This window comes from Benincasa hispida, chromosome 4, assembly GCF_009727055.1.
Source record: "Benincasa hispida cultivar B227 chromosome 4, ASM972705v1, whole genome shotgun sequence".
Classification (NCBI taxonomy): domain Eukaryota; kingdom Viridiplantae; phylum Streptophyta; class Magnoliopsida; order Cucurbitales; family Cucurbitaceae; genus Benincasa; species Benincasa hispida.
The window spans coordinates 9,707,717-9,721,860 of NC_052352.1; the positions used below are offsets into that span (position 1 = coordinate 9,707,717).

At 32.3% G+C, this 14,144-nt stretch overlaps 1 protein-coding gene, 1 long non-coding RNA gene and 1 pseudogene across 11 annotated transcripts in view; 2 read left to right on the forward strand and 1 right to left on the reverse strand.

The window, feature by feature from the left end:
- LOC120076059 (probable carbohydrate esterase At4g34215) overlaps positions 1 to 161 on the forward strand; it is a 1,824-nt gene extending 1,663 nt beyond the window's left edge. Inside the window, exon 2 of the mRNA XM_039029840.1 lies at positions 144 to 161. Coding sequence (XP_038885768.1) covers positions 144 to 161 — 18 coding nt within the window. The remainder of the gene's footprint in view (positions 1 to 143) is intronic.
- A 348-nt stretch (positions 162 to 509) lies between these two features.
- LOC120075768 lies at positions 510 to 10,157 on the reverse strand. Of its 10 annotated transcripts, none has more exons than XR_005481429.1 (6): positions 9,873 to 10,156; positions 9,695 to 9,773; positions 9,057 to 9,154; positions 8,109 to 8,170; positions 7,523 to 7,591; positions 510 to 528 (listed from the first exon to the last, which is right to left on the reverse strand). It is a non-coding gene; the product is annotated as an uncharacterized LOC120075768 (long non-coding RNA). The 10 variants fall into 10 exon arrangements; XR_005481427.1 differs by having other exon boundaries at positions 8,074 to 8,170; XR_005481426.1 differs by lacking the exon at positions 510 to 528 and adding an exon at positions 6,731 to 6,778 and having other exon boundaries at positions 8,074 to 8,170.
- Positions 2,955 to 4,941, forward strand: LOC120075767 (annotated as a pseudogene).
- Positions 10,158 to 14,144: the final 3,987 nt, after the last annotated feature.

The window sequence follows — 14,144 nt, forward strand, 5'->3', positions numbered from 1 at the left end:
ATTTCAAAATAAATTAGCATTTGAATCTCTAAAAAAAAAAAAAAAAAAAACTTGGCATTTGGGCATATGAGATAATAAGAACACAGTCTGAAGTAGTAGGCTTAGATGATTCTAATAGATAATTTTGAACTTATAATTCATAGATGAAGATATTGCCATGATAAGATGTCATAAATGAAAATTATAAACAAATAAATATATGTCATAAATGGAAATTATAAATGCAGAAATACATGCAAACATAACATGTCTCTTACCTACTCATTCATTACAAGAGGTAAAACTCAATGATATAAATAAGTTACCTACTCATTCATTTTTATACCTTTAGGAACCTACCATGCAAGCAAAAAGATTAAGTGGGGAAATAGACAAATTAAGAGGAAAAAAGGATAGAAAATAAGACAATGAGTACGAGAAAGAAAATTACCATAGCTACTTCACATTTCAATATTGTTGGAATATCTTCTAGCAATCCCAATATCATTTTGCTTTTGCCTAAAATATGTCTTGTTGGAAAACCCTTCCCTAACATATAAAAAGATGAGATTAGCAACTACACAAATGAAACAAACTATAAATTTTTCATTCAATGGCTTCTTCATTCATTAGAGCCAATGATAACAGAAGACGTTCATGAATTCAATAAAAAATCAGATATGGGTGACATTTTATCCGGTTGCAAAGAACATTAGAATGTATAACAATGAAGAGTAGTTGTCCAGACGCTAAGTAGGTTTCATTAGTTCTACCTAACCCGAAACAAACAATATTTATAAAACTCGAACAACAACCTAGCAAACTTGTGGTTAAAGTGGAAGTAAGAGGTCGATCCACAGGAAAATGTTATTTAATTTTTTCTTTAACCCAACTTAACTATGGAAGCTACAAAACATGAGTTTTTGATTAAAACAAGAAACATACTAAAAATAAGAAGATAATGGATAGTTGTAAGTAAGTTTAGAACAATCTTGCTTCTAATCCAAGTTAAACGTTCATTGTAATTCTTATCATTGAATTCTATAAAATTTAATTCATAATCATATTAAGCATGCAACTACTTACTTAATCTATATTAAATTAGTCTCTACAAAGGCGGACAACTAGCATAACCTAGTCAAGAAAACATCCTAATCAACGATTAAGTTAGGATAGCGCTAACCCTAATCTATCTACATGCTTCTATCTCTATTGGTGGTCATATAGAAGAGAAAACATGAGCATTAAGTTCAAGGATTCAATTGTGTCGATTAATTGTTAATCTATCTACATGCTTCTACATCTCCAAATCTAGTAATTAGTGCATCCTAGGTTAGTCATCCATTCAATACACAATTACTATTGCCTCTTGGAGATCATGACTAGACATTCTATCGAACACATTAAAAACAACGTATTTAATCATGAGGGAATGTGTCAAAACCAAGCATCTAGGCTAAACATGCTCCAAATACAGACCATTCTATTGAGATTGGTATCCTAAATCTCCTTGTAATCTCGTAGTTTGTAAATTTTGTATAAACATATTGTTGTTAATAAAATAAGTGTTATTTTATAAGCATATACTCAATCCAATAAACTAAGATCCTGGGTTATCTTATGAAATTTAAACAAGTATGTAGGGACATTGATAACTTGTAGAAATACAAATTATTGTCTCTCGAAAGTTGGAACAATCAGGATTCTTAATGATAAAATCTCATCTATCTTAAAGGAAAACGCATGGAATCCATCAAACATTACTAACCTTTACAAAAACATTCTTTCTGATAAAACTATGTGACTAACGCATCCCATCGCAGGATTTCAATAAATCTCATAAGTGTTGTAGGCTCTACTAATGCAAAGGCATGCGTTTAAAAGATTCTAACGCATAACAGATACATTGGTTCGAGTTGTTCTTGTCAAATCACCACTTACAAGTATGGGTATCTGAATGTCGGCGTCTAAAAAGCAACTGAAATGACAAGCGATTAACCAAGGCATGGAAATTAATGCTGTCATATCATGATCATTTAGATAGTCATGATCATTTGGACGATGTTGTATCAGTTGAATATTATATCGATACACCTAAAATTATGTTTAGCTAAACTTGTGCCCCTTGTTTAACATCCTGGTTCCGCCATCTATACAAAGAGCACTTTCCTAAATCTTAATAACAATTTATGTTGTTTTGTACGTTTACACTTTTGCTTTTATCCGGATAAAACAACAACTTGACCAAATGTATAAATGATTGAAGATTTCAATTATTTAGCTTTTTTTTTTTTTCTTCTTTTACAGTACTCATAGTTACGGTATAATTTTTTTAGCATAGTAAAGTACGACACATTTATCATGTTATTTGTTAATTATTCTAACACTGGCGGATTGGGTCTAGTAGATAATTAGGTGAATTTAATGGAAGATGATGAAAATTTATTAGCATCGTCAAAGATTAATTCTTTTTCTTCCATTGCTCTTTTCTAGCATCGCTATGATTAACTTGCCAAATTTTAATTTTCTCTCCAACTAATTTGCCTTATCCATTTTTAAGTTTATTTTTTTAAATATATATATATACACATATATTATTAGGTACTCAGTCAATCAATTGAAATTTGCCATGTAACAAAAAAAACATTTTTAAAAAATTATATTACTTTTTTTAATACGTTCCATTGAAGAGCGTCATGATATTGCTTCATTAATCATTGGACTTAATTTTATAAGTTTTGTTCATTTGTGATAGATTATGTTTCGCTTGTAATAAGAAAAATCTATCTCATGCAAGTCTAAAAAATTTGTCAATTTTGGTTGATGGGTATAGACATTAACGCAACAAATTTATTTTGTGGTGGTCCAAAATAATTAAAGGGGACAAACACTCACAATACACAAATATTCACCAATAAAAATGAACTTTCAAAACTAAATTTACTAAACTTAGAAATAAATTTGAGTATAAAAGTTGAGGGCCACTAACATAGAAAAGTAGAGGTAAGGATCAGCCAATAAAACAAAAGGAAGAGAAAGCAAAATTTCAATAGGAAAGTAGTTGTGTCTGTGCAAATAGGCACAAAAGAAAAGTTACAACCTATTTTAGACAAGTGTATACTCATTTTACACTTTTTTTCTGTGTCTACTTGCACAGATACAAAAGATCAAAATGGCTTTATTAAAGTTATCAATCTTGCTATGCACAATGCTATTAAGTTCTTCCCTTTTAAGGGCTGCTTCTCCTAAGAACATATTCATCCTAGCTGGTCAGAACAATATGGCTGGTCGAGGTGGGGTTGAGAATAATCAAGTGGGAGAGCTTGAGTGGGACAGGTTAATTCCACCAGAATGTCAATCTGACCCATCCATCCTACAATTGAACCCTGCACTCCAGTGAGAGATGGCACGAGAACCTCTACATAAGGGAATCGACATCAACAAAACAGTTGGGATTGGTCCAGGAATGCCCTTTGCTCACCAGTTATTAGCAAAAGTAGGGCCAAAAGCAGGCATAGTGGGTTTAGTTCCTTGTGTTAAAGGTAGCACCATAATTGAATGGATTAAAAATCCTAACAATCCTGGTGCAACATTTTACAAAAATTTCATTGAACGAATCAAAGCATCAGATAAAGAAGGTGGGGTTGTGCATGCTCTTTTCTGGTTTCAAGGGGAGAGTGATGCAACTATGAATGACACTGCTAGTAGATACAAAAACAACCTAAAGAATTTCTTCACCGACATCCGCAATGACATAAAGCCTAGATTTTTACCCATCATTCTTGTTAAAATAGCCCTCTATGACTTTATGATGAAGCATGATACTCATGATTTGCCGACAGTTAAAGCAACACAAGATGTAGTCAGTAAAGAGCTACCGGATATGATCATCAATACCTTGAAATTACCTATAAACCTAGACACGCATGAAGGTTTTAACCAAGATCATGGTCATTTTAATACTACAACAGAAATTACTTTGGGTAAATGGTTGGCAGATACCTACCTACCTCTTCCACTATGGTCATTTACTATAATTATATTATTTATCATTTTCTAATCTATATTAAATTTCTTATCTATCCCAAAAAAAATCCTTCACCTCTCTCTTTATTTAAATCTCATTTCTATTGAATCTCAATTTAATAAATACACCTCATTTTATTTTATTTTTTTATAGTTCCTCATTTAAATAATCAATAATTTAAAAAAATGTTGTAAAATATTATAGCTTAAATGTGAATAGAATTAAATATATCTATTCCAAATGTTTTACCCGCTTCTTTCAACATAACATATTAAAGTTTAATCAATCCCAATTTAAACTAAACTAATAATAAAATTAAAATTAAAAATAATATTGTGTGTTTTTAATTTGTGTATAAGCTTATAAAATAAAACTTGAAAATTATAACAAGATTTTTTTTACGTATTTGGTATAAACTAAGATAACGCAAATAAAAAAAAAAATAAAGGTTAAACTAATAACAATTTGGATCTATGATATTGTTGCATGTGTTCCTTTGTAAGTTTAAGTTGTATGAAGCATGACTTATGAGAATAAAAGATAACTAATGTGAACCTAAATTGTTATAATTGAAACTTGTTCCCAATAAAAAGTCGTGGAACTAATTAAAATACAACAATGGAACATAGATAACTATTTTTTATCTAAAGTTGAAACCCTCCACAAATTAACCGAACGGTTCAAAATTGACAATTTCTAGGTCATGCAAGATCTAGAATAAGAAAATGCCTAGACTTTCTTAAACATGATTGATTAACCTTAATAGCTCTTTGATTCATCTATCAACATTCCTCCCTCAAAATGTACACATTTAGCTTTCAAATAATCAACCCAATTAAAGGCAAAAGACAAATAATAAACTGACCTTAGTAGTTAGTACTAGACTAGTGTTTAGAAAAAAAAAAAAAAAAAAAAAAAAAAAATATTTAAAATTACAACTAAGCAATCTATCTAATTAAAAATGTTGCAAGGTAAGAAGTGGATGTCTATTAGGACTTAGCTAGTCAATATTTTGTTAGTTAAAACATTAGGTTTTAACAACTTATCAATGTTTCCTCGTAGAAATTTTCTAAATATAGTTTGCTAGTCTACGTATATGGGGTTGTTTGTATTATCATAAAAATTAAGGAAATTATAAGAAATGCCTACATAAAATATCCAATGTTGAAATATGTCTAAATTGTCAACATGGTAAAAATGCCTACCAAATTTTTAGATAGGGAAAATAAAGATTTCTTTTTTCAGTTAAACCCCTGTATATCTAGTTATTTATAAATACACCATAATAATAATAATTCAAATTTTTTTCCCATTAGAATTAAGAGATTTTCAAAAAGATTTAAATTATATTTTTTTTAACCCAAAACAAATAGAATACTACAAAATTTATAAATATATTATTGTTTATATTGTCTATATTTAGGGTTGAGATTTTTCATTTTAAATTTCCTGTTTATGATATGTCATCTTCCTACTGAAGGACTACGAGGTCCATAGCGAAAACAAGATTGATCCCAATTTTAAAATTTACAGAGAATTAAAATTATAGATAACAAGAATTATGCATAATATAGGATTTACATGTTATACAAGGAGAAAGAATTGGGGTTTGAAGAATTAACTTACCCTTGAAGCCAAAAAAGTCTTCACGAATTTTCTCCCAATTAGTCATGAACTCTTCGTACAAAAATACAAACAAAAATCTACAAACCCAACTTAGATACCACCATAAGAGAGCCTCCTATATTCTCCGTAGGATTTGAGAATTAGTACGAGTGTGTGTGCGCTGCTATGATTTTGGGAGGGAGATAAAATTTGAGAGAGGAGAATTTTTTTTTTTTTCTATGTATTCCTTGGGAAAGGAGAGCATTGTATAAAGTACAGCAAGAGGAAGAAGATAAAAGATCTTCATCCAACTTCCCACTCCCACGTCTAATTGAGAGAAAAACTAGGGGAGGGAGTTAATAACTCCTTAAATTAAATATAAAATTAAATTGATGAATATCTATATATATATATATTAATTATATAATTAACGTATATTTCTATATGTTATATCGAATATAATATATAGCCTATGGTTTTTATATTGTATCAAATAGAATATAACCTATAGTTTATATTTCTCTCTTAAGTTTAATTATATGAATCTCATTCATTCAATTAGTATTTCAACTAATATTAGTATTTGGACCTGTAGATTGAAGCTCCGATACTTGGCCAATTAATTAAACTTGAAGCTCTGGTACTTTGACAATTAATTAAACTCTTTTAATTAAATTATCCAACATCCATTAACTGTCGGTTATTCTATTAAAGACCGATAGCTGCATTCTTCGCACTACTGATGTCTTTTTGTGTCAATTGGATATAACTAGTCAACAGCGCGATGACCATTCAAAAATTACTCGTAAGTACAACTGGACCAAAATTATCGTTTTGTCGTTGTAATTACATCTAAACATCCCTCTAATGAATAATAAATTATAGTCTAACTATGACTCAACCCCTCTCAAGCCAAGAGAGTGTGGTGCCACTATATTCAAGCCACGAAATCAACCCTTATAGAAGTATTTACCCCGGCATTCGAAAAGAAGCAAATTCCATCTTGTATACATATGTTTCCAACTCCCCAATCAGACGAATCCCCAAAATGGTAAGTTTATTGAGTCGGCGATCTGGTCACTCTCACCTATACAAATCAAAGGGTCGCCTCCATAGACAAGAATTCACAACTCACTCAAGATTCAAGTCATATCACCTATGGTCATCCTGGTTGAAATATAAGTCTCTATTATTAACGATGTTATATAATAAGACCATTAATTTCATGGTCCGATCTTATACAAACTCTCCTATGTATAGAACATCATTGCTCACATGTCTTTACATGAGTGATTAGGATAAGATCATTTGTAGCACTTTACAACAATGGTAACATCTATAAAGTGGGTCACTTTCGTAGTGTCACTAGAATAAAGTATCCAACCTTATCCATCTATTACAGGTCATTTACGATATCACTTAAACACGATGAACCTGTATGTCTCTGTATACATGTTTAAGCTACAGAAAATAACATTGAATGTTAGTTTATTGGTTTTATAGGTTAATGCTACTAAATATCAAATAAAATACCTCAAATTTTATTAAATAAATAAATTATTTATACAATACAATTATAAACTATAGGACCCACGAGATTTAGGACATCAACCCTAACAATCTCCCAAGTTGAACAATTCCAAAAAAAATATACACCAATATGAATATGAAGTAAATCCAGAAATTGATCAACCAAAACAAACACATTTAAAATGTACGAGCACCTACGATCACATATAGCAACCCAAAAATTAAACCATCCATGGAAATAATAGATCTAATAATAATTATATTGGTCCTAAATTGTTTATTATCCTTAATTTCAAGAAAGCATATTACAAATCATCACCACAAGAAGTCAGAATCAATATGTGAATCCCTAAATAACTTTGAAATAAGATCTCAACATACCTATTTTATGCCAAATAAGCGTCCCCCAATTGTTCTTGCAACCTTGTTTCTTACATTTTGTACACATACCTATAAGTGCAAGAAGTAAACTAATGTAAATAGAAATCATGAATCAAAAGAAATGGCTAATAAATTTCAAAGTAAATTAGCATATGAATCTCCAAAAAAAAACTTGGCATTTGGGCTTATAAGATAATAAGATTACAGTCTAAAGCACTGGGCTTAGACGATTCTAACTGAGACATTTTGAACTTATAATTCATAGATAAGGATATTGCCAAGATGAGATGTCATAAATGAAAATTTTAAACAAAGAAATATGTCATAAATGGAAATTATAAACAGATATATAAATGCAAACATAGCACGTCTCTTACATACTCATTCATTACTAGAGGGTAAAACTCAATGACAGAGATAAGTTACCTACTCATTCATTTCTATACCTTTAGGAACCTACCATGCAAGCAAAAAGATTAAGTGGTGAAATAGATAGATTAAGAGAAAAGAAGGATGGAGAATAAGACAATGAGTACGAGAAAGAAAATTACCATAACTACTTCACATTTCAACATTGTTAGAATACCTTCTAGCAATCCCAGTATCATTTGCTTTTGCCTAAAATATGCCTGGTTGGAAAGCCCTTCCCTAATATGTAAAAAGAAGACATTAGAAACTAAACAAATGAACAAATTATAAATTTTCCATTCAATGGCTTCTTCATTCATTAGAGCCAATGATAACAGAATTCAATAAAAATAAGAGATGGCGGGCATTTTATCTGGATGCAAAGAACATTAGAATGTATAACAATGAAGAGCAGTTTAGGTTGTTTAATGATCTATTTTTATTTCTATTGATTTGCTAAATGTTTCAATTTCATATCACCAAAAATCTAATTTTTAGTAAGAGAGTTAGCTGAAAAACGAAGCAAATAAGAAAGAATGAAGGGATTTTGTTTGCTTTTGAACACGGACAGGAAGAAGAAGAAGAGTTTGTTATCACTTGGGATTTGGAAGAAATGATTTTGGGTTTGACTTAAATATTTGGTAATGATAAATATTTTATGTTTGAAAATTTCTTCAAATCACTTGGGACCATTTAAACAAAAATTCTCTTGTTCTTTCAACTTTTGGTTCTTGAATCAAACCTACCTTTTGGATAGTATGGTTCCTTTTGTTGTTCTGTTTCTCTAACTAAGACATTTTGAACTTATAATTCATATATGAGGATATTGCCAGGATGAGATGTCATAAATAAAGAAATATATGTCATAAATGGAAATTATATACAAAGAAATATGTCATAAATGGAAATTATAAACACAGATATATATATGCAAACATAGCATGTCTCTTACCTACTCATTCATTACTAGAAGGTAAAACTCAATAACAGAGATTAGTTACCTACTCATTCATTTCTATACCTTTAGGAACCTACCATGCAAGCAAATAGATTAAGTGGGGAAAAAGACAAATTAAGAGAAAAAAAGGATAGAAAAGAAAACAGTGAGTACGAGAAAGAAAATTACCACAGCTACTTCACATTTCAACATTGTTGGAATACCTTCTAGCAATCCCAGTGTCATTTTTCTTTTGCCTAAAATATGTCTTGTTGGAAAGCTCTTCCCTAATATGTAAAAAGAAGACATTAGCAACTACACAAATGAAACAAACTATAAATTTTCCATTCAATGGCTTATTCATTCATTAGAGCCAATGATAACAGAAGACATTCATGAATTCAATAAAAATCAGAGATGGCTGGCATTTTATCCGGATGCAAAGAACATTAGAATGTATAACAATGAAGATCATTTTAAGTTGTTTAATAATCTGTTTTATTTACATAGATTTGCTAAAACTTTCAATTTCATGTCTCCAAAAATCTAATTTTTAGTAAGAGGGTTAGCTGAAAAACGAAGCAAATAAGAGAGAATGAAGGAATGAACGGGAGTTTGATTTTGTTTGCTTGTGAACATGGGGAGGAAGATGAAGAAGATTTTGTTAGCCACTTTGGTTTTGAGATTTGGAAGAAATGATTTTGGGTTTTACTTGAATATTTTGTAATGATGAAACTTGTATGTTTGAAAATTCTTCAAATCATTTGGGACCATTTAAACAAAAACTCTCTTGTTCTTCCAACTTTTGGTTCTTGAATCAAACCTACCATTTGGACAGTATGGTCCCTTTTGTTGTTCTGTTTCTCTAGAAACCCATCAGCATGGTCACTGCTTATGATTACCCCTCTGGAGTCCATTTGGTCATGGCCGACATTAATATTGCTTTGGTCGACGATTCAGTTGCCACGATAGTGCATGACAAAGTAGAAAAGGAAGAGAACTTACTAGACATCGCTAGGGCTTCTTCGATCTTGGAGGAACGGTGAAGAAGACAAGCCAGAAATTGCTAGGGCTTATTCGATCTTCCAGCAACCACACGACGACCACGTTGAGTGCAGAGACGGTGCAAACGTGACCTGGGAGAAGAGAGGCGAGATAGTCGATGGGGAGAAAAATTCCTAGGGTTTCGTTTGAGAGGAAGAAGGCACGACAAGTAAAGGGAATAAAAACAGAGGCTCCTAAAAATGAATCCTAAAACTTGATATCTTTTACATGTCAAAGTATTCTGCCAGCATAGAAAGAATATCTAAAAAATCCCCCACCTCCGCTTTTTACATTTCTGGACGTTTTTCATTAAAATTACCCTCACAATTTCTATTTTCCTATATATATTTTCTTGACATTTTTCTTTAAAAATCACCTATTACATTTTATCAAGTATTTAAAATTGCAAACCTCAAGAAATGTGTTTTTTCTAGTAGTGAACAATATTTTTTTAGTCATTTGATAGCTGCCTATTTATAAAACTTAAAGCACTTTCCTAAATCTTAATAATAATTTCTATCGTTTTGTACTTTTACACCTTTATTTCTGTCTGAATGAAACAACAATGAGAACTTATAAAAATATTAGTTATTGTTCTCTTAAAATTAGAATAATTAGGATCAAATAATGAGAAACATATTCATTTCAGTAGGTAAACACAAAATTATATATATGCGTTCAATGCATACAAAAAGCATCTTTTTTAAAGAAAAATGCACTACTAATGCTTGATAACGCAAGAGTCTTAGAATTTCACTAAGTAGACAATCCAACATAGGAAGCAAGTGTTGAAACCAAGTGGACGCAAGAAGATACATTTTACTCGTGCACTTAACGTCAATTCTCAACTTGCAATATGGGCAACCTGATAGGCAGCGTCTGAGAGATCAGAATAGCAGGCGACCACAATAGGGCTTGAAATTTAATGCTATCACATCACAAGTTACTGAGTCCAATACTTATAAAAGGAAATGCTGCCTATCTAAAGAATAGTTAGTTAGTTAGAGACTTAAAAAGTAAGAGATTAAGGAGTAGGCAGTAACATCCATGTACAAAATTAGTTCCTCGGCCGCCTACAAGAAGAAGAGGAGTTTGACCACCATTTCCACCACTAATATAGAGGTTCTACCAAAGTTAGAGCTCGAGAGAGACAATCTTCAACATGTCTTCACCCCAGTCACAATAGAAAACACCCAAAAGAAAACCAAAGGAGCAAGAGATTGACCCAAGCAACTTGACATAATTTTCTTTCCCTTACTTAGCATTTTCTTCCATTATTTGTCTTGATTGAATGGGGATTCTATAGAAATATTTCATTGATATTAATTCAATCATGATTTCATCCATTTCCATATCCATTTTCTTAATTTCTTTCATAATGAGTAGTTAAATCCATCGTGGGCTAGGTGGAACTAAATATTAATCTGCTAAGTCACATGTATGTGCATCCAACTTGCTTGACATATACTTAAAATGTTTTATACTTGAATCCATTCAATCAATCGATTTGACTTGAAATAGTTAACTGCTTGAGAGAGTAAGTAACTATAGAATGCATCAAGTAAGAATATTGAGTAGCTTTAGAAATAAAGTTAGTCATATTGATCTATCATATTAGTAAACGCATGCACCTTAGAGATAAGATAAAGTGTGACAAACACATCAAGAGATGTTGAAAGACTTAGGTGGAGAACAAAACCTGGACGCATCACACATGTACACTTAAAGATTACCAAATAGTCTTCCCAACCCCATTTCATTCCATTGATTTCATACAAATTTGTTGTTTGTTACTGAGGAATCATCACATTACATTCTAACACATTCCATATTCTATCAATGCATCCCATTTCTCGAACCTCTTTCTCTTGCATGTATGCTTGCTTAGTTTAGTTTAGAATCTCAACACATATCTATACTTAGAGTCACAATGACAAAGATCATTTTACCATGTTGCGTTAGCACTAACTAATCCCTGCATTCTATCATGGGCTTGCCAGGAAACTTGAGCTAGGTTTATATTTGAATCTAACTCAAGAAAACTTACTTGCAACTAGAAAATTGTATGAAATACTAATATCTACCTCCTAACATATAGTCTCACATTAAGATAGACAACGGCACAAGTGCAACACAAAAATAAAAATGCAACAAATTTTTTGCGTCGTTGTCGGGGATTAGGCGACGTACCTAACAATAATCTGGTTTTGAATCTTTTTGCAAGACTCTCAATCAAAGGAGTATTACAAGCTGAGCCTGAGCTTGTAAACGTTTTATGAGCATAGAATACTCTTCTTAGCCAAAATACGACCCCGAGATTGAAAGAACCTTTTGTCAACGCACACTTAAAGCGTTTATTGGAGACATGCAATTCATTTGTGATTCCTGGATCCACACCTGAAGCCATAAGGCTATCTCTATTCACTTATTCACTAAGAGATGACGCAAAGCAAGGGCTAAGCTCCTTCGAGCCTTGTGAGATGATTACATGGAAGAAGTTAGTAGAGAAATTCATGCAAAAGTTTTTCCCTCCTACTGTCAACACAAGACATGAAAGCAAAATCATGAACTTCGAACAAAGAGACTCTGAAACCTTAAATGACATTTGGGAGAGATTTAAACAGTTAATCAAGAAATGTTTGAACCATGGGTTACCTTATTTGTGGAGGCTGAGGGTAGGACTGACTTACAAAGTCTGAGTGACTTCGTTGCTTAGCTTGGAGCTTCATGCACAGCAAGTCATTTTCCAATGAAAATGTGATGCTCCTAAGTCTAGGACGCATGTTTTGAATGCAAAAGTGTCCATAGAGCTTATTCCTAAGTCTCTACTCTTTTCCTATGCGATGATACAAAATGCATAAAGGCAAGGTGACCTAAGAAATGCGAGAATTATAAATTTTCGTCAATACACCCACTGATACCATTGCGATGGTAGAAAAGAATATTTCAAGTCTGTTTTGTAGGAAATCAAGTCACCGTATGAGCTTCAATTTATAGGTTCATAAGATCCTCTCAGTGGCTCAACGGGGATAACTGAGGATCAAATTAATTAAAAATTGAAGGATCCTGAGAGTTTTACAATTCCCTATAATTCATTGTAAAGGAGGTTGGTCTGAAGAGACTTTACAAAGAAAATCCGGGAGAACGAAGAGACAAGGCTGAAAATTGAGTCTCCGAGCAAGGAATTCTTCCGATTCCCGAAGCTGAAGCTTTATGCAAAAGGGTCACTTGTTTTCGTAACTAAAGGATAAAATGAAAATAATTTTCATTTTGCAAAGGGATTAGACATTCGCTCACGTTTAGTATGGAAACATTCTATACTGGCCTAAATGAACTTTCACAGATGGCCGCAAACTCAGCTACAGCAAGAGGGATTATGATCAAGTTTTATGATAATGCAAAGGAGATTTTAGATCGAATAGAGAAGAATAACATGAACTAGGGCGATGAATCACAATCAGAATATAGACGTCGAAGAGCAGGAGTGATGGGTAATGATACAATGAGCACCTTAGCTAAGCAAGTGGCCGCCATGATGATCATGTTGAATAACTTAACCATAAACAATAACCTCAAATGTAAAATGTCCATCAAATAGATTCGTTGAGACGACCCATGACCTATGTGGGTTGCAGCGAGTCACATCCATCTGAAGTCTATCCTCAAAATCCACAATCAGTCTGTTTTGTAAAGAACAACCTCTTCTCCAACACATACAACCCATGATTGAAAAACCATTCTAATTTCTCTTGCGAAGGCCATCAGCAAAATACAGAGCATCCTAGCATGTGGTAGCAGTAGAGGCAGAGACCCCCACCAAGTTTTTAGCACACTTAGCAACAACCACCACAACAATCTCACAATATAGTTAAAACTGTGTCGAGTACTTCTTCTTCTCCGCTTGGGGTTCTATTGAAAGAGTACATAGTTTAGAATGATGCATTATTGAAGAATTGGGCGTCATCCATCGAGAACTTGGAGATGTAGATAGGTCAGATTGCTAATGAACTGAAAAATTGCCCATAAGAAACCTTGCCAAGCGACAAGAAAGCTCCCAAACAACACAACAATGGCAAGGAGTAGTGTCTAGCGATGATAATGCGAATTGGTAGACCTCTGACAGAGGCTAAGAGAAAAGACCCAAGAGAAGACAATCTCCCTGACCCAATAATGAACACACTTGAGCAACCATCTAAGAATACAAACACATCTAAGAAGCCTGGAGTGGAAAGA